Source organism: Phocoena phocoena, chromosome 1, assembly GCF_963924675.1.
Source record: "Phocoena phocoena chromosome 1, mPhoPho1.1, whole genome shotgun sequence".
Taxonomy (NCBI): Eukaryota; Metazoa; Chordata; class Mammalia; order Artiodactyla; family Phocoenidae; genus Phocoena; species Phocoena phocoena.
The window spans coordinates 132,400,402-132,427,763 of NC_089219.1; the positions used below are offsets into that span (position 1 = coordinate 132,400,402).

General features: G+C 35.1%; 1 protein-coding gene across 1 annotated transcript in view; it reads right to left on the reverse strand.

Annotated features, from left to right (window-relative positions):
- The window catches only part of COP1 (COP1 E3 ubiquitin ligase), a 276,923-nt gene that overhangs the window by 132,567 nt on the left and 116,994 nt on the right, over nt 1–27,362 (reverse strand). The window contains exons 10-11 of the mRNA XM_065880802.1: nt 17,969–18,083; nt 13,469–13,604 (exon numbers count right to left, since the gene is read on the reverse strand). Coding sequence (XP_065736874.1) covers nt 13,469–13,604; nt 17,969–18,083 — 251 coding nt within the window. The remainder of the gene's footprint in view (nt 1–13,468; nt 13,605–17,968; nt 18,084–27,362) is intronic.

The window sequence follows — 27,362 nt, forward strand, 5'->3', positions numbered from 1 at the left end:
ATGCAGAAAACATGGATGAATCTCAAAACACGCTGAGCTAAAAAAGCTAGACACACAAGAGTACATTCTGTATGGTTCCATTTATAACCAGAATGACTAAACTATTCTATGATGACAGAAAGCAGATAACCAGTGGCCTGGGACAGGAGTCTGGAGAATTAAAGGCAAAGTGGCAGGAAATAAAATTTTTGGAAATGTTCTGTATTTTGATTGTGGTTTATACAATTGCCAAAATTAAAACTTAACACTTTATTGTATGTAAATTGTACCTCAGCAAGGGTGATTTTTAAAACTACCCAATTTGTGATTCTACATTTATTAAACTTAAGTTATGTAAATAACAGAACAACAAATTAAGCCCTCTCAAGGATGGATCAAAGAACAGTGTTTTATAATTTTAGATGCTATCAACAAAAATTACCTATTAATGTGGGAGAGGAAAAGGTAAGAGAAAGCATGTAAACACAAAAACCATTAGTGGTAGAAAAGCATCCATGTTTCAAGATTAGTATGATATAGTTAATCATAATAGTGCAAGCTTTTGTCTTATTTCAAGGCATTTTTCAGCTCCACTTGATAAATAATTTTTAAAAGACACATAGGAAACTTTCCGCTGAACAAACCAGGATTTGTTATTAAAAGAGTACTAAAAATCTGTAGTTGGGCTTCCCTGGTGGTGCAGTGGTTGAGAGTCCGCCTGCCGATGCAGGGGACACGGGTTCGTGTCCCGGTCTGGGAGGATGCCACATGCCGCGGAGCAACTAGGCCTGTGAGCCATGGGCACTGAGCCTGCGCGTCCAGAGCCTGGGCTCCGCAACGGGAGAGGCCACAACAGTGAGAGGCCCGCGTACCGCAAAAAAAAAAAAAAAAAAAAACCCTGTAGTTATCACTCAACCAATCGACAGGCTGAGTGATAGATCATTTGTGCTAAGTAATATGAAGCATATAAAATAGCTAGTCATCACTAAGAGATCAGAAAATCCGATACAAACCCCTTTTTTTCCATAGACACACTAAGGCCCCCCCAAATATGACAGAACTTTAATCAAATGTAGTAGTATGTCCTTAGAGCCTCAGCAAATCTACGAGGTCAGGAGTCAGCTAACCTGTTCTGTAAAAGGGTCAGAGAAGCTGCGCAGGTCTCTACTGAAATGACTCAACTCTGCTGTTGCAGTTCAAAATTGGCCATAGGCAATATGTAAAGGAATGAGCATGATTATGTTCCAACAAAACTTTACTTATGGATGCTGAAATTTAAATTTCATGTCATTATTATAAGTCATGTTACTGTACATCATTATGTTATTATTTTTCTTTTGATTTTTTCAGCCAATTAAAAATATAAAAACCATGCTTAGTTCATGGGCCATTCAAAAATAGGTGAGGGACCGAATTCGAGTCCCATGGGCCACAGTTTGCTGATTCCTGTACTAGGTATAAAAGTCAGTATTTTTCTTATTCATAATGTCTTCTTTTATATAAATAAAACCAGTGCAAAGCTTGAAACTTACAAATACCAAAAATTTTAAAGTAATTACAAAGAAATATGAATTTTTTCATAATACATTTATACCAATGGCAGTATTTACATTTAAAATTACTTTTAAAGGATAATAGAATAGTATTTTCTGGACACTGTCTATAGACATACGCGTCTATTGCTCTAAGACAGAGTATGTGCCCAGTAAATATTAGTTAAATACATTTCAGAACCAACTTTTGATTCCCTATGAGTGTAACCTGTCAAATGTAACATATTCCTTACTATCTTTATATGAACACACTGAGCATAGTAAGGTGAACAGCCCTACTGACATTAGTTACCACACTCGCTCTATTACATCTCAGTGATTGCAGAGTCTATTTAGATACGGCAAACCACTTGACCTCATATTAAATGGAAACAAACTGCTTTATTTTTTAGCTCCTATTTGCAGTTTCATCATTTCTTCCCTTTGTCAAGCTAGGAGCTATCACTTCTTGCTACTGTCATTGAACCTATATATTGAAATTTCCCTTCCCTTTATAATTTGAAGAGACACAAACCAGACAACTAAGATTACAGGGGTTGTATATAAAAAAGTCAATAGACATGAAGTAACCCAAGAAGCTGGCCATTTGTGAATGTATGAGCTTTAGTCATTAATTTAATAGCATTTATTTTGTTCTAAAGCTTTTTTATTTTTCATTTCAGCCTTGGTTACTGACTATGTTTCAGCCATATGAGACTGCCACAGGTTAAATTCTGTATAGGTAAAGTGTGAGTATAATATCAAACTATTATGAACACTAGATTTAACTCAAATAAAGGGGAAAAAAATCAAAATAGTACATGTGTACAACTGCTCCTAGAGTAACAGCCATTCTTACCTAAGTTTTAAATGTCTGATGTTAGCAATATATAGGCAAATTACCACATCTAAGGCAAATAATGGTACACTGAAGTTGCCTTTGTCAAATATTTATATTATAAAACACTTCACCAGATTGTTTTCTGTATACTGATATCACAGTTATTTCTAAGTTGCAGTAAACTGCAGTCCTACTAAATTCACACTAGTGACAAGATGGACAGAGACTTTGATTTTATTTGAAGGAAACCAGAATGTCACCCCCAAATATGCCTCTTTGACATAAAAATTATTTTGAGCTGAAGGCAACTAAAAGGCAGCAAATGAAGAAAAAGCTCTCTCCATCCTCCCCCTCTTTCTGCCTAAAAGCAGGGTATAAATGCTCTTAACTGGACACTCTAGACTCTTAAAAGCCCACAGATGGCACTAGAGGAATCTGCAAACAAACTAGTTCCCTCTGTATATTTAGCTTCCCACAGCTTGCTGTCCTTGGAAGCCTAAAACTGCTTTCCTCTGTCCTGTCTTTATTCTACGGATTATTATTGTTTGTTAAAGATGCAATGTAAGCCAGAGTTCTAAGCCACCTCTCTGAGTTACTCACTTCCCTGCGTTTCTCCCATGTATATATGAAATATAAATATTAATAAACTTCTGCTTTTCTTTTGTTATAGGGATCCCAGCCAAAATCTCAGAAAAGTAGATGGAAAAGGATTTTTCCTCCCCTACATAACCTCCTGATTAAGTCAAAAGTGCAAGAAAGAGTGAGTAAAGAGATTACATTTAAGAACATATTTTTTTCAAATTTTAAAAGGTTCAAAACTTCCCTCTCAACCCCCCAAAATGTGTACCCTACTTACTGGCAGCCCAGTGACTCACTTCTATATCAAAGTGAGATGGTCCTCCAGCAAGAGTAAGAGTAGGCTTCCTTTTAAGAACTCAGCTTTGCAGGTTAATTATTAACATGAAATATCAATATTTTATATGTTAAAGACCTCAATCCCAATTTTCACTATAAACTTTGTTCACCAAAAATTACTACAACAACTTGGAGAGAAAATAAGATACTTTATTTGTTCTTGGTTCTCTAAGCTAGAGTCTCCCTATCACTGTGCAGCAGGTAAAACAAATTAAGTTAAACATGTGATTAATCCCCTCTGTCCTTAGGACAGTTGATTATAAGCTGGTTCTCTAACCCAGCCCTCACGCAACTGTTCCAAGAACAGAAGGAATAAATGTCTTGGTACAAATGCAACCCATTCACAGCACACTATGACAACTTATTGGTTAGGAAACTATAGACTAAATGGGGTTTTTTTTAACCTTATTTTCTTTGATTCATAAACTATAAAAAATAAACAATGATGGTCTTCTCCTAAAGAATTAAAATGATAAATATTTCCTATTAGAAGTAAATTTCTTCTACTGGAAGTAAATATCTTCTTTGTAAAGCTCTTAACCTAAGAAAGTGTCCCCAAAGTGCTGTCTCAGACCAGCAGCATCAGTATCTCCTGAGAATGTTAGAAATTCTTGGCCCCAGCACAAAAAACCCTGGGAGTGGGCTCAGCAACCTGTGTTTTAACAAGCCCTCCAGCTATATCTGAGGCCTACCAAAGTTTGAGAACCATTGTCCTTAGGCATGTTGGTAAATCTGAAACAGTAAGAATATTGCCTAACATTTACTTAGTAGTTACAGTGTGCCACACAAAATGCTAAAAAATTTCAAATAAGTTCTCATTTCATCTCATTTTAAAAGGATGAATTGAAACTACTGCTAATTAGGCTAGATAGCTGAAATAAATAAAATTATTTTTTTAAACTACATGAGATTTCACTCATTCAAATTGGTCTTCTTTGTCCCCATTCCAAATTAGTAATTTTACTATAAAGATTTACAAAGGTCTTCCCCTATAGAGGTAGTCTCTATCATTCAACACGTGTGAATAATTACATTCCCTTATTTCTCCTCCACATATTTTATCCAGAGAAGCTGCAAACCAAGCTTCATCTTCCCCCTGAACTTAAGCAAGTACAATGATAGCCAGCCTTTAACAACAATTACTACTTCTACCACAAACTTTAGCAAGACATTATGAAAGAAAGGATTTTGAACACAATGAAGTAACAGCAAAAAGTATATTAATGGCACTTCCTATCTTAAAAATCAAGTAGAGAAATAATAATCTATAGAAATTCAGAAGAAAAAACTTAAAAGAACCACTTCAAATACTTCCAGGAACCTGAAAGTCATAGCCTAAAGTGAACTCCCTCTTTAGTCAACTCCCTCAGCATTTTATCAGATCCCCACAAGCATTTATTATTTATTTTTTACCTTGCATTTTAGTTTATTCTACAACTGAGTCAACAAACAGGAGAGTCCATTAGATATCAGGTAAACTACCCAGTGTTACAAGTACAAAGATGAAAAAGAATTCCCTGCCAAAGGTGCAAATACCTCTCTGACCACAGTCTCCACAGCACCCCCGCTCCCACCACTTGCTCTCTATTCTCACAACCCTTCATTCTTGTCCTCTACAAAGGTGATTCCACCACTTTTGCCTCTTTCTCAGACCTCTCCTATCTTTATTTCCTTCAGTATGCAGTTTAAATTCCACGGTTCATAAGTTTAATCATTTTCGTCATCTAATATCTTTTTCTTTCACAGTCAAACATGAACACTAACTACCCTTTCTACCTGTCACTGTGAGATGACATATGGAAAAAGCATAAACTCTTAAGAGAAGAACTCCTTTATCTCCTTGTCACTAAATATACAAACATGCCTGCCTTTGAACGCATTCTCTTCTCCTTCCCTCCTATTATGGAGGAGGAAGTGTCCTCCCTTCTAATGAAAGCAAAAAGTCTTACTTTGCTTTGGATTCAATCCTGCACATGATCTAATTCTACAAATTATCTCATGTTTCCTCATTGGTTTTCATGGCAATAAAGTCTCCTACTTTTCATTTTCATCTGGGAACCTTCTTGATCTGCTTTATGGGTTCCTCCTCGTCTACCTGATCTTTAAATGTTGGAGCTCTATGAGTCTACATCCATGATGTCAATTATCAACTGTACAAATTCCCATATTCATAGACCTCTTCTCTGTACAACCAAAGAGCCTATGCATAATCTCCCATGTGCCTCCTTACTTTTAAACCTACTCTTCTTCCAGTATCCCTATCTCTGTAAATAACACCAATATTTTTCAGCCGAGCTCCTCAAGCTTAAAGCCTGGAAGCTATCTTCCTCTCCTTCAAGGACAACACCCATCAATCATCAAGTTTTGTCTACCTTAGTCTCCAAATATTTTTTAAAATATTTATTTATTTATGGCTGCATCAGGTCTTAGCTGCAGCACATGGGATCTTTCATTGCAGTACGCAGGCTCTTTGCTGTGGCGCATGGGCTTCTCTCTAGTTGTGGCATGTGGGCTCAGTAGTTGTGGTGTGTGGGCTTTCTAATTGTGGCATTTGGGCTCTCTAGTTGTGGTACGCAGGCTCAGTAGTTTTGGTGCGTGGGCTTTCTAATTGTGGCATTTGGGCTCTCTAGTTGTGGTACGCAGGCTCAGTAGTTGTGGTGCATGGGCTTAGTTGTCCCGGGGCACGTGCGATCTTAGCTCCCTGATCAGGGATGAACCCGCATCCCCTGCGTTCGAAGGAAGGATTCTTAACCAATGGACCACCAGGGAAGTCCCAAGTCCCCAAATATTTTTTAAATACTTCTTCACCTAAGCCCCACTGACCTTACCCTAGTACAGGTCACAAGCCATCATCATGTACTGATGCTATGCCTGGCCAGTTTCAACAATCACCTATATATTGGATCTCCCTACTTCCTATTCTTGCTTCTTTCAAATCCATTCTCCATGTTGTACCCCCTAGATGCTTTCATAGCACTTACAACACTTCATTCTATATATTGGCTTATAGGTTTGTCTCTCCACTATTCTGTGTATCACTCTTATTTGTACTCTCAGCACGTAAAGTATGTTATGAATAGGTACAATTTTAAAAAATTAAAACAAAAACAATATCCTAGAAAAATACAGGTGAACATATACATATAACTGATCTCAGGATTGCAGAAAATTTTTCTTGATTAAAAAAAAAGAAAAGAAAAACTAGAGCTTAGTTTTAAAACTAAGAAGAACATACGGCAACGACCTCCCGATGAAGCCTATTCCACTTCTACACACTGCTGACTACAAAGATCTTCCTTATATTAACCTTAAAATGTGGCTTCCAGCCGTTAGTCCTACTTTTATCTCTTGGTACCAAACAGAACCATTCTACTTCCTCTTTTACTTTGATTATTTGAAGAGAGTCATAGGTTAACAAACTCTACTCTTCTCCAGGTAAATAATTTTATCATGAATAAAAGGCAGCATTCTAATTCTAAGCCTTTGTTGTAGGCATCTGTTTTATGTTCTGATTAGTGACAAACTTACTAGTCTACTAAAATCTCAAATGCTAGCCTAACTAACACTTTCTTTGTGGTAATAAGCGTAAAATGATTTGAGTTTACGGTTTCACTACGTACTACTGACAAGCCTCAGCATAAGCGAGGGCAAAGGAAAATAAACAGGAAAAATAAGAGGAATTGAGATGAGAAGAGGAAAAAGATAGGAAAGAGGCTATGGGGAAGGGAGAGGATGTAGCAATTTCTAACGCTTAAACTTAGACTGTGTGTATTTCATCTTTAGCCTGTATCTTGAATTGTCACAGAAGCAGGAAACTCATTAACACATGCTGACAATCTTGGACGCTTCTATTTTAAATTGTTAACATTAACTTATTTTTCTGTCATGTGTCATTGGTGATTTACAGACTTCTTTTTTAGCCTAGGGATACTTTCTTCAAAGGAATACTTATCAGAAAGCAAATATGTAAAATCAGGTTAAGGTAGACAACTGCTAGAGCCCCGCCTGCTCTGGGTCCTCCCAGAGCATGCAGCAAGTTTCCCATTCATTCATGCATTCATTCAACAACTATTTACTAATGGGCACCTACCATGTGCCAGGCATGGAGATGCAGCGGGAAGTAAGGCAGATAAGACGCCCTCCCTGATGAAGCTTCAAGCCTAGAACACAATTTTTTAAATTACTGCTTTAAAAAACTGGTCCTGGGCCAAATTCTGAAGAAAAAAAAATCCTTTCCTCTGCACTCCCACTCCTCCCATTTCTCATCAACCCCAGATGACCCGATAACTCTTTAGACAGTAACAGAAATATCTTCTGACAAAAAGAGAAGTGCATAAGTCATCCTAAAAATCATACATCCTTACCAAGTAATTAATTACCTGGAGACAACCTATTTTTAAGTACAAATTTAAAACTCACAGCATTCTACAATAAAGCATATATTAAAAGGTACCCTAAAGCTGGATCAGCACTGACTGTCATTATAAACTGAAGTTTAGTAAAAAAACAATCCTTATAACTGGCTACTGCAAAAAAAATAAATATTTAACTTGAATACTTTCAAACTATGGCAAAAGTGACACTGGAACGTCATATCTACATTAAATTAAAAATAAAAAATTTTCATTATCGAGGCCAAGTTAGACAAGACAGTAATAGGGATACAAAGTATCAGAAACTCAAAAGAATTACTTCTTTTGTTTGTCTCAAAAGTAAAGTGCTTTCAGAAACTTTTCCCAAGGTTTCAACAGATCCAGAAGGGACAAAAGAACTGCAGAACACAGGGCCCAGAATGCCTTAGTTCAAATCTTAGTTCTGTCATTTACTAGCACTGTGTTGATCTTGGACAGGTTAGAAAATTTCTCTCTACCTCAATTCCTCATCTGTAGAATGAGATTAATAGCAATGCCTTACTCCATAGTAAAGATTAAATGAGTTAGTGAAATACTTACAAGGTCATGTAAAATACTTACAATGGTGTCTGAAGAAAAGTAATCAAACACTACATTACCAGCAGCAAAAAAATGCCACAATATATAATCATTTTCTTCTTATGAATTTACTAATGCCTGATGTAAGTCTATTTCAAGAGTTTGAGAAAATATAAGCAAAACTGTTAACATAATCTGTAAACTACAGAGGGAGTGTATAACAATGTTAACCAAAACAATCTAGGTATGCAACATTCAAACCAAGAATTCAACAGCCATTGCTACTAAGTATTCAGTAAGTTTAAACAATGCAGTTTCATTCCTCTCTGGTGGTCATGAATACCTAATTCAAGAAAAAAATGCAAAATGTTCCATTATTGCTGTGTGTAAGAAAAGTTCTCTATCCTTTCTATTACTTGGTGACGTTAACCTAGGACCATCTAGTATTTATGAGAATGAACTTCACTATAAGCCACTGATTTCCATACCTTGTCTATTGTCTATTAGTTGAGACATTGTCAAAGTAAACAAATGCTGCCACCTTGTGGACTCATGAGTATGGGGTTAAATAACCCAAAGTGATCCATAAGCAAAGGAAGACAAATTTTAAAATGAGTTTCCAGTTCAGCTTTTTCTCTCAGTGAGATTCTCACTGCAATAAATGACCAACATTAAATACATGTCATGCCATTTTACAGTAAGAATAATTTCTTTTACAATGTAATGAAATAATGCACCAAATTCAACATTATTTATCATCTCTAACAAGTCTTCACCCCTCTTTCCAAAAGAAATTCTTCATTAAATGTCCTAATTTGCAAGGAATTAGAAGTCTTTAAAATGAATTTATTATCAATGATGTGTCTGAATGTGAGAAACTAGAAAAAGCAAAAAATCACCAGGACTGTGAAAGTTTCAAAGTCCCTTCAATACTATGGATACTATGGTCCTTTGCTGCTGCCTACTATAGTTCTTCAAGCATTCTGCCTGATAAACTTCCTGAATTGGAAATTTTTCCTTCAGAAATGTTAATTCAATGTAAATAAGAGAAAAGAATGGATGTCAACATGAAGATGAAACAACTAAAGGTACCTTTAAATTTTTTATTTTGCTTGACATATTTTGATATAACTAATCTCACCTTCAGTAAGTATTTTTCTAAACTGAAATCTTGTCTTCCCATAACAGTAAATGTCTGCCTTAGAAAACATAGCACTCTGATATAAATGTCTTTATATGATCAAGGTTTACTTATTTTTTAAAAAACAAAATTACATTATATCAAGCTAAAATGGCTTTCAGGAATGAAGAATAGCTCTTACTCTTTTTTGAATACCTAGAGATGTATAACCAATCCTACATTTTCTAACTAGAAATGCTGCTTTTGTAATATGAAGTTAAGAAGGAAATTTTTATTTTGTTTTTGGTTTTTTGTTCATTTTTAAATAGAGAAGAAAATACAATATAGGATGAATTCACAATGGTCAGGGACATTAACTGTTATTACAACAGAGTTCTAATCTGCATTACATTTCAGTTGGGTAGAGCCATATAATTATAAGTGTGTACATACCAGATCAGTATTATTTCTTCTATAAAGGCACTGAAATAAAATTGAGAGCTCTCCTGAATACAAGCATCAAAGCTGGTCTGTTCATGATTATACTCCTAGCCTCTCCCACACTAGGTAGTCAATGAATTTTTGTTAAATAGGTTAATTACTAATTTAATTAATTAGTTAAACAAAACCCACAATTTACTGCATTTTAAAACTTTAATCACTCCAGTGCCTGATTAGGAAAACTTACACTGCCAACATATAGAAAAATAAATAAATGTATGATTTTTGTCTTGTTACCAAGTTAAACAACAAGCTTGAATACCATAAAAGATTTAATGCAATAATCTCTTTAGCTAATGGCCTGAATTTCAAGATCAATATTCATATACATAAATAAAAATCTCAGTCATGAAAATGGAAAAGCACATGTAGTTTCAGTAATTTTTAAAAAGCTAAAAATTGTCAAATTCCTGATCCACATCAAAAACATTTTTTTAAGGCTTCTTCATTCTATCTAGAAAATTTGAACATGGACTAGCAATTTGATGATTCCAAGGGACTACTGCTAATTGTGTTAGAGGTGATAAAGCCCCGTGGTTATACAATATCCATATTTTAAGACATAGAGATTCTTAAGAATCTACAGTTGAAATGACGTAATACCTGGGATTTGCTTCAAAATACTTAAGCAAAGAAATTAGGAATGAAGGGTATAAACAAAGCAAGTATAGCAAAATTTGGATCACTGATGAGTCTGGGAGATGACTGTATAAAGGATTATATTCTTTCCATCTTTATGTATATTAGAAAATTTATTAAAAATTTTTAAAGAATGGTCAAGTGATGAAGATAAAAATAATACAAATTAATAAAAAAAGATAACTAGAAAACCCCAATATTTGAAAACTAATGTCTCAGTAATCCATGAGTCAAAATAAAATGAAATTTGAAATTTAAAAGATTTTTGAAATGAGTGAAAATGAAAAATATCATATCCTTGATATAATAACAATGAACAATCTAAAAAGAAAATTACAGAAACAATTTCATTTACACGAGCATCAAAAAAATATTTAAGAATTAACAAAGGAGGTGACTTGTACAATGAGAAGTACTAAACACTGCTGAAAGAAACTAAGATATAAATGAAAACATACCCCATGTTCATGGACTGGAAGGCTGAATATTGTTAAGATGTCAAATACTACCCAAAGTGATCTACAGATTTAATGCAATTCCTATCAAAATCCCAATGACTTTTTTTTTCAGAAATAGAAAAGCCCATCCTAAAATTCACATGGATTTCCAAAGGACCTGAAGTAGCTAGAGGACTCATACTTCCTGATTTCAAAACTTACTACAAAGCTACAGTAATCAAAAAACATAGATAAAAACAGACATATACACCAATGGAATAGAAGAGAGAACACAGAAATAAACCCTTGCATATGTGGTCAAAGGATTTTTGACAAGAGTGCCAAGACCATTCACTGGAGAAAGGACAGTTTTTTCAAAAAATGGTTCTGAGAAAACTAGATATTCACATGCAAAAGAATGAATTTAGATCCTTACCTAAAACTATATACAAAAATTAATTCAAAATGGATCAAAAACCTAAATCTAAAACCATAAAACTCTTTTCACAACCTGGGATTTGGCAATGATTTCCTGGATATGACACCACAGGCACAAGCAACAAAAGAAAAAATAGACAAATAAGACTTCATAAAAATTTTTAAACTGTATGCACTGACAACAGACAATATCAAGAGTAAAAAGGCAACCCACAGAATGAGAGAAAATATTTATAAATCTGATAAAGGAATAATATTCAGAATATATAGAAAGCTCCTGAAACCAACAATAAAAAACAAACTCAATTTAAAAATGGACAAAGGACTTGAAAAGACATTTTCCCGAAGAAGATATACAAATGACCAATAAGCATGTGAAAAGACATTTAACATCAGTAATCATTAGAGAAATTCAAATCAAATCTAGGCAATCAAACCTAACCTCATACCCAGTAGAATGGCTACTATCAAAAAAACAAAATAAATACTGGCAAAGATGTGGAGAAATTGGAACCCTTAGGCTCTGCTGGTAGAAATGCAAAATGGTATAGCCCTGGTGGAAAATAGTATGGCAGTTCCTCAAAAAATTAAAAATAGAATGACCATTTGATCCAGCAATTCCATTTCTGGGTATATACCCAAAAGAATCGCAAGCAAGGTCTCAAAGAGATAGTCTTACCCATGTTCACAGTAGCATTATTCACAGTAGCTAAAACATGGAAGCAACATAAGTATCCATTGACAGACAGACAGATGACCAAAATGTGTTATATACATGCAATGGAATGTTATTCAACCTTAAAAAGGAAGGAAATCCTGACATATGCTATAGCATGGATGTACACTGATGACACCACACTAGTGAAATAAGCCAGTCACAAAAAGACAAGATATTGCACCATTCCACTTATATGAGATACTTGCAATAGGCAGAATCATAGACAAAGAAAGTAGAATGGTGGTTGCCAGGACTAGGGGCAAGAGGCAACAAGGAGTTATTGTTTAATGGGTACTGAGTTTCAGTTTTACAAGATGTCAAGTATTAAAGAGATGGATGGTGATGACAGTTGCACAGTATTATGAATGCACTTAATACCACTGAACAGTTATTAAGATGGTAAATTTTATGTCATGTGTATTTTACCAGAATAAAAAAAAAATTGGAAAAAAGACAAGATATCAATCATATCAAAATTTGTGAGATGCAGTTAATGCAACACTTGGAGGGAAATTTATAACACAAATTATCTATATTAGAAAAGAAGAAAGGTTTCAACTCAATCACTTCAGTTTCTCCCTTAAGAAACTAGAAAGATAAGAGCAAATTACTCCAAAAGAAAGCAGAAAATGGGAAATAATAAAGTTAAGAGTAGAAATCAATGAAACAGAAAACAGAAAAATAGTATCAATAAACCAGGAGCTGGTTCTTTGAGAAGATAAATAAAATTGAAAACTTCTAAGCCAGACTATTAAGTATAAAAAAAAGGGAAACAAATTTCTGAAATCAAGGATGAGAAAGGAAAAATCATTACAGAATCTAAAGACATCAAAAGGATAATAAAGGAATACAATAAACACTTGTATGCCAGTAAATTCAACAACCTAGATGAAATGGACAAATTCCTTGAAAGGCACAAACTAAAAATAATGCTCAATCAAGAAGAAACGGATAACCTGATTAGCCTTACATCTCTCCTAAAAATTGGATTTGTTTTTAAAAATCTTCCCTCAAAGAAAACTCAAAACCAAGATGGCTTCACTGGGGAATTGTACAAAATATGTAAGGAAGAACTAACACCAATTCTTTACAAACTCTTCTAAAAAACTGAAGAGGAGAGAGAGCATTTATTAGGAGAGCACATCTTGTCATTAAAACCACACAAAAGAATTACAAGAAAACAAACTGCAGCCCTATGAGGCGGATACTAACAATCATTACATTTTAGAGATAAATTGAGGACTAAAGAGATTCAGAAACTTGCCTAAGACCGCAGAGCTAAAAATTGGCAGGCAAGCTGGATTTCAGAACAGAGGCTCTTAACCATAACACTATAACTGCTTCTCAAATTCAATTAAATTCTAGACACTCCTGCAAAAGAAAATAGTAAGAAAATAGTATGCTGCCCCATACTTACCTAGAAACTATGCTGGAACCATTATAGAGATCACTAGCATATGATAATGTAGCCAAAGGTCGTACTGAATTATATCGAGTAAACTTGGACAAGCATTCCTGAAATTCATCCAACTGGCTTGCAGTTCGACTGTCATCTATATGAAGAAAACAAAATAAAATAAATGAATTGAACTGAAACATAAGTCAAAGACCAATATCCACAGACTAAAAACTATATACTAAACACAAACAACAACTCTTCAAGAGTACTTAGAGAGGACTAACATACACAAATTATTGAGCTGATCTTTCAACTTTTAAGAAAAATTTCTCAGTGGTTCTTGAAAGACACAGTCTCTTTCAACACCAGTAAGAACATACTGTGAATTCTTTTTCTTTTTTAAGCAATAAGTTCTTGCAAAAACAAAAAAAGTACCTCTGATCAAGAGACGTTAAATCATTTATTAAAACAAAATCCCTTATCAATGAAGAAGGTGAGGGTGGAGAGACAAGTACATATACTGGACAGGGTATTTGTTAAAGGAACATATTTACAGGGATACATCTTCATGTTCATGTTTACTTATAGTCAAAACACAATAATAACATAGTTTAGATTAAAAATTGATTTTTAAGTAAAAAGAAAGTGAAATATTTGTTCACATAATACTTTGAAGTGTTTCAAATCCAATTATGGGACGAGAGTAAAAAACTGCAGTGTATGAATTATTAATTTTCAAAATCAAACTTAAAATAGGTTCACTCGGGCTTCCCTGGTGGCGCAGTGGTTGAGAGTCTGCCTGCCGATGCAGGGGACACGGGTTCGTGCCCCGGTCCGGGAAGATCCCACATGCCGTGGAGCGACTAGGCCCGTGAGCCGTGGCCGCTGAGCCTGCGCGTCCGGAGCCTGTGCTCCGCGACGGGAGAGGCCACAACAGTGAGAGGCCGGTGTACCGCAAAAAAAAATAAAAACTAAAGATAAATAAAATAAAATAAAATAAACAAATAAAAATTGGTTCACTCAAATGTTTTGGTGCAATATGGAAAACAATAATTCCATCCAATAGAACTCTTTACAAATACTTTGAGTAAAGTCCATTTCAGTAAACTATTCATAACTAAATGATGTAGAATTTAAGTCACGAAATCAGGTTATAAAGGACCTGAGAAGACAGCTAATTTACTCTCCAATGTAGAAACAGGCCTACAGTAAAAGCATGAATAAAAACATTGTTTTTCAAAACTGCTTAAAGTTTGGACTTGCATTTTCCCTTCCAAAGAAAGAAAAGAACACAATTACTTTAGTTAGCTTTCTATATTGAAACTTGAAATAAGCCTGTTATAACACAGTGTTTTCATACCTTCTTCCTTATTCTTAGCTCATATACATATACACACACAGAACTTTTTTAAGGTAAACTTTTGTGATTTCCCTTCTTAAATGTCCTTTGAAAATACTAGTAAGCAAAAAGAAATTAAGCTGTAAGAATCATTAAGTCAAAAGAGTTACTATTACTCTACTATATGATATATAATAAAGAATTTATTTATTTTATCTGGAGATTTCCAGTTATCTTGAATTGCTGACATGAAGTACTTTATCTAACAATTATTATAAAGAAAAATGAACAATTAGTTGAGGAAACTAAGTAAGCTTCTGGCCCTAATATTTTACATTTTAAAGATTTAAACACTAACTTAACATAGTCATCTAACAACCTACATTAAAAGCGCTCAATTTTGTAGTGTTTCCATTCTAGAAAACACAAAAGGAACAAACCCAATTAGCATGAAATATCAAGATGTTATTGAGCTAAAGTACTTGGTCCACAAAAATTATTCTCAGGAAATTCAACAAATGATAAATAAAACATAGGTTATTGCAAAAGCGGGGGAGGTATCAACTGCACTGCAAAGTGGTTTGGATACAACATGCATCCAACCATGTAACTGGTTCTTTTTATATATAACCCTATTACTGTGAGCTACGTAATGCAGTAAATACTGAAAAGACAGTTACTTTATAGCTAACCATTTAAAAATTGTTTTAATATTAATATATTCTTTCAACATTTTGACATCAATCCCTAAGTACATAAAATTCACAAGCATTCAAGAATGTCTATTCTGCAGAAGATCACAATCCTTTTCTAGGGTAGTTGAACTTCCAGCCATCATATCCACTCATTTAATACCTACTTTCAACAGAAGTTATAAAAATAACACTAAAAGCAGTTATTTCAGTATCTGAAAGCATAGGGATTAGATTTCACTTATCTGGTTGTAAAAAGGTAGGATTTTGTTTGCTTGGTTGGTTTATGATCAATACCCATACATATCTGATGGCATATCACCCCTCCTATTCTAATTACAGATTAGTTTGCAAAAGTGTGTTCAGTGTCTCTTCTCTCTTCTAATCTTTATAATTTAGCTTCTCTTTCAATTACAATTAAGAGTTCAAAGCATTTTTTCTTAGTCTTCATGTCTCATTTTCATAGATGAAAATAAAAGTTGGGGATGGGGAGTGTGTTCTCATTTGAAGATATATAAAAGGGCAATCAAACTCTTAGGTACCCCATTACAAAGAAGTTTAAATTTCCTCTTTACAGCCAAGGACACTAGGAGGGACTCCATATTCAGCAATATGATCAGTGTAGACACTGCAAATTTGTTAAGTTAAATTTGAGATTCCTAAAAACTAAAGACAACATGTGTTAAGTACAATACAGCCATGTCTACAAAAATAAAAATCTAATCTTCCTCCTGGTTTTAACTTACTAGTCTACCTCCCTATAAAGCTATATCTCCAAAATAAATTAAATTGGTTTGTGATTACCTTTACTATCCCACAGCATGCTTATGCTATAGTTATTTACAAATTATTAATCAATAGCCTACTCCAATCTCTCTTTCCCATCTTGCTCTCCCTCTTTTTTTAATGTCTGCCATTTGCCTGTGGTTGTATTTCAACATCATACCAACAAATAACATCTGAAAGGGTTAACATGAACCCTCTGCCAGTCAGTAGAATGTAGGTCTAAGACTACTTTCAATGTAACAGCTTCCTACTATAGCTTATAGACTATTACAGAAGTTTAATAAAGGGCTCAATTCTCAAGACAATACAATGAGAGCTTTGCATCTGTATGAAAACTGTTGACTATTAATTTCAAACACACTTATAAACAAAGTTTGGCTTTCTTCTAGTCTTCAGAGGAAAAATGCTATGTGAACCTATATACATTTTTCTGCCACCTCCAGTCCTGAGGCAAATTTCTCCAAAGATTCTCTCTCTATAATGTGTGGATTATAATACAAACATGCCTATTCAAGAGAAAACCAAGGAAAAATTTTTAACAATTAATAAAATAACAGACATTTTTTTCCTTGGTGGTCCTCATTTTGAGCAGGTGTATTACAAATGACATCAATTAATTGAGAATCTAACTTATACCAAGCATTGTATTTTACATGCATCATCTATAAACCTTAAAAAAAAAAATACCCTGCTGGGTCGGTATAAATGTCCCTACTGCACTGGTGAGCAAAGACACCAAGAAAGGCTAAAGATCAGAGAACTAACAAAAAGGGAACAGAACTCGGTTACTTTTCTATAGCAATAAAAATATTTTATACTATTGTGTACAAATCTTTGCATAAGTTATTTCCTCTACTTTGAATATGTTTCTAATTACCTTTTTTAGTTAATTAATACTAGCCTTGACTAAATACAACATCTCTGAAAGCCCTACAGGAATCATTTTCTCACATTTCTCCATTTTCAACATGGCACGGCTTTTTCACTCCCAGTTATATTAGTGGTTATTCTTCTCTATTCCCTTAATGCCCTTTGCGTATGTATATAACATAAAATATCACATAGAATTATTATTTTTTTTTTTTTTTTTGCGGTACATGGGCCTCTCACTGCTGAGGCCTCTCCCGTTGCGGAGCACAGGCTCCGGACGCGCAGGCTCAGCGGCCATGGCTCACGGGCCCAGCCACTTCGCAGCATGTGGGATCCTCCCGGACCGGGGCACGAACCCGTGTCCCCTGCATCAGCAGGCAGACTCGCAACCACCGCGCCACCAGGGAAGCCCGACACGTAGAATTATTTACCTGTTGCTTCCCCCCACAAAATTCATAATACTCCTTGACGACAAAAACAAGTACTTTCATCTTTTTATTCTTAGCACAGAGGATAGTGCTTAGAACTTAATAAATGTTGAAGAATAGAAGGCAACTGAATGGAACTTATTTTTGCTAGCTACATATTCATGGCTGATTTGTTTTTAACTTTATACAGCTCACTATATACAGATAAAAAATTCCCAAATGAAGAAAGAGAACAAACATAGATATGGAAAAGCAATGTTCTCCAAGATGTCTAAGAACCTCCACAATACTGTGCTAGACTATGTTGAAAACAGACACTTTTGCTTTCCATAAATCCAGCATAAGAAGCTAGATTTGGATATGAAACATGAATCTGAGATATTTTAAGAAGTCCTGAATGTACCTGAGATACGAGACATCCTTGTAGAAAAGTAACATTGCTCTAAGTCTTCAAAATGAGCAGTGAGTCGTTTTCGTCTTGATGCTAATGTGCTGTTATACCAGGGCTGTTTCTTTGTCTAAGGTGATAACAAGAAAAGACACTTGTAACTCAGAACAAATCATACTATTTCTCTGCACAGAATATCCAAATGCTTGAATATTTAATTTCAAAAGTTCACATTAAAATACTTACAAATAGCAAAATCCCATAGTTCTTAGACCATATTTCGAATTCTTATTTTAAAGGGAAAATAGGTCAATTTTATGAGAATAAAATGAGAAGCTTCTTTCAAGTCTCCAAATTAAATGAAGATAGAATCTATTATAAGGGCTATTCTAAAAAGTAGAATTTTGAGAATTTTACTTTAATGTGCATCAATTGTTAGAAAACTATTACCAAAAGAAAACTAATTACTGCTTCATCATCCCTATATTGCAACCTATACCTTGTGAATAACAGGAAGACTGCTTGGCTGTACAGAATAGGTATTTAAATTAACACTGATTATTAGGTTAAGGGGTAGTTAATATGTATAGTTTGACATATACATTAGAAGACCCAAATAACTAAATCACATACACACACACACACACACACACACACATATATATATACACTTAGAGAACAACAACAAATCTGAAATATACTGGCATATAAATCTTATTTAAAAAGTTTATAAAAAAAAAAAAGTTTATAATCCTAAATATATAATACTACCAATACCATGTTAATTAAAAGGGTATGAAAACCCTTCCACAAATGGTTACTATTATGCTTGTGGCACATTAACAGATAAAGAGATAAGACACATAATGAGATCCTGAGATGACACAAGTTCACCAATAAGAATACCAGAACTGCAAATGTATTAAGTAAGAAATATTAAGTTACTACAATGAACAAAAAACACTTATCTAAAGTGAACTCCTGCTAAAAGTAAATGGTAACTAAGATATATTTTAAAGTTGTGCTTGGATCAAAAGAAAAAAAGGACTATTTTCCAAAAGATAAACAACCAAACAGGAAGCTGAACTCAGAGAGGTAACAGTAAACAAAATATAAGAGTGTAGAAAAGGGGAAACAAGGGGACAATCTGATTTGAGGACAAATACCTACAAAAGAACAAGTATTAGATTTGGAGAATAAAAAGAGAATTTCCAAAGTGGAAGATAAATCTGCAAAAATTATTCAAAATGCAGGAATAAAGTCAAGAAGAAAGAAAAATTTGTAAGACAAGAGACACAGGAGACAGGATAATAAGGTTTATGCCAGAAAAAGATGTCAGAATAAAAATAGTGAAGGTGATCCAGGACCTTGGAAAAAGAATGGAGACAATGATCGAGAAGATGTAAGAAATGTTTAACAAAAACCTAGAAGAATTAAAGAACAAACAAACAGAAATGAACAATACAATAACTGAAATGAAAAATATACTAAAAGAAATCAATAGCAGAATAACTGAGGCAGAAGAACGGATAAGTGAACTGGAAGACAGAATGGTGGAATTCACTGTTGTGGAACAGAATTTAAAAAATGAATGAAAAGAAATGAAGACAACCTAACAGACATCTGGGACAACATTAAACGCAAAGACATTCGCATTATAGGGGTCCCAGAAGGAGAAGAGAGAGAGAAAGAACCCGAGAAAATATTTGAAGAGATTAGAGTCAAAAACTTCCCTAACATGGGAAACGAAATAAACACCCAAGTCCACGAAGCACAGAGCATCCCAGGCAGGATAAACCCAAGGGGAAACACACCAAGACACACAGTATCAAACTGGAAAAAAAATGAAGACAAAGAAAAATTACTGAAAGCAGCAATGGAAAAACAACAAATAACATACAAGGGAACTCCCGTAAGGTAAACAGCTGATTTGCCAGCAGAAACTCTACAAGCCAGAAGGAAGTGGCATGATATACTTAAAGTGATGAAAGGGAAGAAGCTACAACCAAGATTACTCTACCCAGCAAGGATCTCATTCAGATTTGATGGAGAAATCAAAAGCTTTACAGATAAGCAAAAGCTAAGAGAATTCACCACCACCAAACCAGCTCTACAACAAATGTTAAAGGAACTTCTCTAGGTGGGAAACACAAGAGAAGAAAAGGACCTACAAAAACAAAACACAAAACAATTAAGAAAATGGTAATAGGAACATACATATCAATAATTATCTTAAACGTGAATGGATTAAATGCTCCAATGGAAAGACACAGGCTTGCTGAATGGATACAAAAACAAGACCCATATGTATGCTGTCTACAAGAGACCCGCTTCAGACCTAGGGACACATACAGACTGAAAGTAAGGGGATGGAAAAAGATATTCCATGCAAATGGAAATCAAAAGAAAGCTGGAGTAGCAAGACTCATATCAGATAAAATAGACTTTAAAATAAAGAACGTTACAAGAGACAAGGAAGGACACTACATAATGATCAAGGGATAAATCCAAGAAGAAGATATAACAATTCTAAATATATATGCACCCAACATAGGAGCACCTCCATACAAAAAGCAACTGCCAACAGCTATAAAAGAGGAAATCGACAAACACATATTATCTCACACCAGTGAGAATGGCTATCATCAAAAAATCTAGAAAAACTAAATGCCAGAGAGGGTTTGGAGAAAAGGGAACACTCTTGCACTGCTGGTGGGAATGTGAATTGATACAGCCACTATGGAGAACAGTATGGAGGTTCCTTAAAAAACTACAAATAGAACTACCATATGACCCAACAATCCCACTACTGGGCATATACCCTGAGAAAACCATAATTAAAAAGGAGTCACATACCAAAATGCTCATTGCAGCTCTATTTACAATAGCCCGGAGATGGAAACAACCTAAGTGTCCATCATTGGATGAATGGATAAAGAAGATGTGGCACACATATACAATGGAATATTACTCAGCCATAAAAAGAAACAAAATTGAGCTATTTGTAATGGGGTGTATAGACCTAGAGTCTGTCATACAGAGTGAAGTAAGTCAGAAAGAGAAAGACAAATACCGTATGCTAACACATATATATGGAATTAAGAAAAAAAAATGTCATGAAGAACCTAGGGGTAAGACAGGAATAAAAAACAGACCTACTAGAGAATGGACTTGAGGATATGGGGAGGGGGAAGGGTAAGCTGTGACAAAGCAAGAGAGAGGCATGCACATATATACACTAACAAACGTAAGGTAGATAGCTAGTGGGAAGCAGCCGCATAGCACAGGGAGATCAGCTCCGTGCTTTGTGACCGCCTGGAGAGGTGGGATAGGGAGGGTGGGAGGGAGGGAGACACAAGAGGGAAGAGATATGGGAATATACGTATAACTGATTAAATTTGTTATAAAGCAGAAACTAACACACCATTGTAAAACAATTACACTCTAATAAAGATGTAAAAAAAAAATAATAATAAGAGTGGGGGACTTTAACACCTCACTTACACCAAATGACAGATCATCCAAACAGAAAATTAATAACAAAACACAAGCTTTAAATGACACAACAGACCAGACAGATTTAATTGGTATTTAATATTTAATAATATAGATATTTAATTGATTTCTTTCCATCCAAAAACAGCAGATTACACTTTCTTCTAAAGTGTACACAGAACATTCACCAGGATAGAACACATCTTGGGTCACAAATCAAGCTTCAGTAAATTTGAGAAAATTGAAATCATATCAAGTATCTTTTCTGACCACAATGCTATGAGATTAGAAATCAATTACAGCGTAAAAAACACAAACACATAGAGGCTCAACAATATGTTACTAAATAACCAAGAGATCACTGAAGAAATCAAAGAGGAAATCAAAAAACACCTAGAGACAAATGACAATGAAAACACGACAATCCAAAACCTATGGGATGCAGCAAAAGCAGTTCTAAGAGAGAAGTTTATAGCAATACAAGCCGACCTCAAGAAACAAGAAAAATCACAAATAAACTAACCTTACACCTGAAGGAACTAGAGAAAGAAGAACAATCAAAACCCAAGGTTGGCAGAAGGAAAGAAATCATAAAGATCAGAGCAGAAATAAAGGAAATAGAAACAAGGAAAACAAGAGCAAAGATCAATAAAACTAAAAGCTGGTTCTTTGAGAAGATAAACAAAATTGATAAACCATTAGCCAGACTCTTCAAGAAAGAGGGAGAGGACTCAAATCCATAAAATTAGAAATGAAAAAAGGAGAAGTTACAGCAGACACTGCAGAAATGCAAAGCATCCTAAGAGACTATTACAGGCAACTCTATGCCCATAAAATGGACAACCTGGAAGAAATGGACAATTTCTTAGAAAGGTATAACCTTCTAAGACTGAACCAGGAAGAAACAGAAAATATGAACAGACCAATCACAAGTAATCAAATTGACACTGAGATTAAATATCTTCCAAGAAACAAAAGTCGAGAACCAGATGGCTTCACAGGGGAATTCCATCAAATATTTAGAGAAGAGCTAACACCCATCCTTCTCAAACTCTTCCAAAAAAATGCAGAGGAAGGAACACTCCCAAACTCATTCTATGAGGCCACCATCACTCTGATACCAAAATCAGACAAAGATACTACAAAAAAAGAAAATTACAGACCCATATCACTGATGAATATAGATGCAAAAATCCTCAACAAATACTAGCAAAGAGAATACAACAACACATTAAAAGGCTCATACGCCATAATCAAGTGGGATTTATCCCAAGGATGCAAGGATTCTTCAATATACGCAAATCAATCAATGTGATAAACCATATTAACAAATTGAAGAAGAAAAACCACATGATCATCTCAATAGATGCAGAAAAAGCTTTTGACAAAATTCAACACCCATTTATGATAAAAACTCTCCAGAAAGTGGGAAAAGAGGGAACCTACCTGAACATAATAAAGGCCATATAAAATAAACCCACAGCAAACATCATTCTCAAGGGTGAAAAACTGAAAGCATTTCCTGTAAGATCAGGAACAAGACAAGGATGTCCACTCTCACCACTATTATTCAACATAGTTTTGGAAGACCTATCCACAGCAATCAGAGAAGAAACAAATAAAAGGAATACAAATTGGAAAAGAAAAGGTAAAACTGTCACTGTTCGCAAATAACATGATACTATACATAGAGAATCCTAAAGATGCCACCAGAAAACTACTAGAGCTAATCAATGAATTTGGTAAAGTTGCAGGATACAAAATTAATGCACAGAAATCTCTTGCATTCCTATACACTAATGATGAAAAATCTGAAAGAGAAATTAAGGGAACACTCCCATTTACCACTGCAACAAAAAGAATAAAATACCTAGGGATAAACCTACCTAGGGAGATAAAAGATCTGTACACAGAAAACTATAAGACACTGATGAAAGAAATTAAACATGACACAAACACATGGAGAGATATACCATGTTCTTGGATTGGAAGAATCAATATTGTGAAAGTGACTATATTACCTAAAGCAATCTACAGATTCAATGCAATCCCTATCAAATTACCAATGGCATTTTTTACAGAACTAGAACAAAAAATCTTAAAATTTGTATGAAGACACAAAAGACCCCAAATAGCCAAAGCGGTCCTGAGGGAAAAAAACGGAGCTGGAGGAATCAGACCCACTGACTTCAGACTCTACTACAAAGCTACAGTAATCAAGACAATAGGATACTGGCACAAACGCAGAAATATAGATCAATGGAACAGGATAGAAAGCCCAGAGATCAACCCACACACCTATGGACAACTAATCTATGACAAAGGAGGCAAGGATATACAATGGAGAAAAGATAGTCTCTTCAATAAGTGGTGCTGGGAAAACTGGACAGCTACATGGAATAGAATGAAATTAGAACACTCCCTAACACCATACACAAAAATAAAGTCAAAATGGATTAGAGACCTAAATGTAAGACCAGACACTATCAAACTCTTAGAGGAAAACATAGGAAGAACACTGTCATAAATCACAGCACGATCTTTTTTGATCCACCTCCGAGAGTAATGGAAATAAAAATGAATTAAACAAATGGGACATAATGAAACTTAAAAGCTTTTGCATAGCAAAGGAAACTATAAACAAGATGAGAAGACAACCCTCAGAATGGGAGAAAATATTTGCAAACGAATTAATGGACAAAGGATTAATCTCCAAAATATATAAACAGCTCATGCAGCTGAATATTAAAAAAACAAACAACCCAATCCAAAAATGGGCAGAAGACCTAAATAGACATTTCTCCAAGGAAGACATACAGATGGCCAAGAAGCACATGAAAAGCTGCTCAACATCACTAATTGTTAGAGAAATGCAAATCAAAACTACAGTGAGGTATCACCTCACACCAGTTAGAATGGGCATCATCAGAAAATGTACAAACAACAAATGCTGGAGAGGGTGTGGAGAAAAGGGAACCCTCTTGCACTGTTGCAAGGTGGGAATGTAAACTGATACAGCCACTCTGGAGAGCAGTATGGAGGTTCCTTAAAAAACTAAAAATAGAATAACCATATGATCCAGCAATCCCACTACTAGGCATATACTCAGAGAAAACCATAATTCAAAAAGACTCATGCACCCCAGTGTTCATTGCAGCACTATTTACAACAGCCAGGTCATGGAAGCAACCTAAATGCCTATCGACAGACGAATGGATAAAGAAGATGTGGTACCTATATACAATGGGATATTACTCAGCCATAAAAAGGAACGAAATTGGGTCATTTATAGAGACATGGATGGATCCAGAGACTGTCATACGGAGTGAAGTAAGTCAGAAAGAGAAAAACAAATATCGTATACTAACACATATATGTGGAACCTAAAAAGTGGTACGGATGGACCGGTTTGCAGGGCAGAAATTGAGACACAGATGAGGAGAACAAACGTATGGATACCAAGTGGGAAAGTGGCGGGGGTGTGGCAGTCGGGGGGTGATGAACTGGGGGATTGGGATTGACATATATACACTAATATGTATAAAATGGATAACTAATGAGAACCTGCTGTATAAAAAAATAAATTAAATTAAATCCAAAGAAAATAAAGAAGGGCTTCCCTGGTGGCGCAGTGGTTGGGAGTCTGCCTGCCGATGCAGGGGACACGGGTTTGTGCCCCGGTCCGGGAGGATCCCACATGCCACGGAGCGGCTGGGCCTGTGAGCCACGGCCGCTGGGCTTGCGCGTCCGGAGCCTGTGCTCCGCAACAGGAGAGGCCACAACAGTGAGAGGCCCACGTACCACAAAAAAAAAAAAAAAAGAATAATAAGGTTTAAAATATGGGCCCCCAGAGACCCAGAAAAGAGTTACAGACTGAAGAAGACATATCTGAAGAGTTGGTGCTGACAATTTTCCAGAACTGAAAACATACATGAATACAGACATAGAAATTATTCCTACCAAGAAGGATAATTAAAAACAAATCCACAAGGCGTCTCTGGTGGTACAGTGGTGAAGAATGTGCCTGCCAATGCAGAGGACCCGGGTTCGAGCCCTGGTCCGGGAAGATCCTACATTCCAGAGAGCAACTAAGCCCCTGTGCCACAACTACTGAGCCTGCGATCTAGAGCCCACAAGCCATAACAACTGAGCCCACGTGCCACATCTACTGAAGCTCGCATGCCTAGAGCCCGTGCTCCACAACGAGAAGCCACCACGATGAGAAGCCTGCGCACTGCAACAAAGAGTAGCACCTGCTCGCCGCCAACTAGAGAAAGCCTGCACTCAGCAACAAAGATCCAACGCAGCCAAAAATAAATAAAAGTAAGTTAATTAAAAAAAAAAGAAATCTGCAATTAGACACACTAAAGCAAAACTATGTTTTTTTACAAAACAGAAAGGTTTTAAAATGAGACAAACAGAAAAGTTAATTCACCTAACAGGAACAATTAAACAAGCAAAATACTTCTCAAAAGCAATAAGAGAAGTTAGAACAAAGTAAACTTTGGTTATCCTTAAAGGTTGAAATAAAATAACCCCAACCTAAAATTCAGATTCCAACAAAACTGTCCTGCAACAACACGAGCAAAATATTTTTTCATGTAAATGAAAACAAGGATTATCACCAATAAGCTACTTCTTAAAAAATTTCTGAAACCATGTAATTGAAAAGTTCAACAACACAAACCAGAATGTCTGAGACACAAAATGAAAGAGAAGCAAGGAAACTAGTAACCAAGTAAGTGATTTTAAATATTGTTTACATACATTAATTATAATATCTAATTCATGGGGTTCAAGAATAAGACAGAATAAATACACTGAAAACCAGCATACACATCAGAAGAGAGGGCCCAGATACTTTTACATGAAAATTCTACCAAATATTCAAGGAAGACATAACATCAATTGTACACAAACTCTTTCAGAAAACACTTCCCAATTTGTCTTCTGAGACCAGCATAGCTGTAATACCCAAACCCAACGAGGACACTGGGGAAGGGGAAGGAAAGAAGAAGGGGAATAAGGGCCTTCATGAAAACAAGCACCCACAACAAAATAACAGCAAATCAATTTCAACAACATGTAAAAAGAATAACTCATCATGACTAAATGGAGTTCAGTCCAAGAATGCAGGGTTGTTTTCATATTAGAAAATCAATCAACGCAATTCATCAAGTGGGCAGAATAAAGGAGATATCCATATAAAAATTTCTGCCTGGTTTGCAGGGCATAAATTGAGATACAGATGTAGAGAAAAAACATATGGACACCAAGGGGGAAAGCGGCGGAGGTTGTGATGAATTGGGAGATTGTGATTGACATGTATACACTGATGTGTATAAAATGGATGACTAATAAGAACCTGCTGTATAAATAAATAAAATTTAATTTAAAAAAAAATTTCAAGAGATGCATAAAAAGCATCTGACAAAATTCAGCACCTATACATGTTAAAATTTCTCAACAAATTAGGAACAGAAGGAAACTTCCTCAACTTGATAAAAGGCATCTACCAAAATGTAGAGCTAACATATAAGTTGAAGTATAAGGGGGAAAGGGGAGGAAAAAAGAGGAAAAAGAAGAGAAGGGAGATGTGGCGAGAGGAGAGGAGGGGAGGGAAGAAGGAGAGGAGAAGGGGGAAGAGGTGAGGGGAAACAGAAAAGAACACACAAAGATTAGAAAAGGTAAAAATATCTTCTTGCTGATCATATGATTTTACACAGAAATTCCTGAGAATCTACAAAACTACTAGAATTAATAAATTTAGAAAGAAAATTAATAAACTTAGCAAGCCAATAAGAAATGGCTAACGTACAAAAATCAATTCTATGTTTATATATTCACAACAAAGTAGAAAATAAAAATTTTAAAATAATTGTATCAATAATAGCATCAAAAAGAATTAGAAATT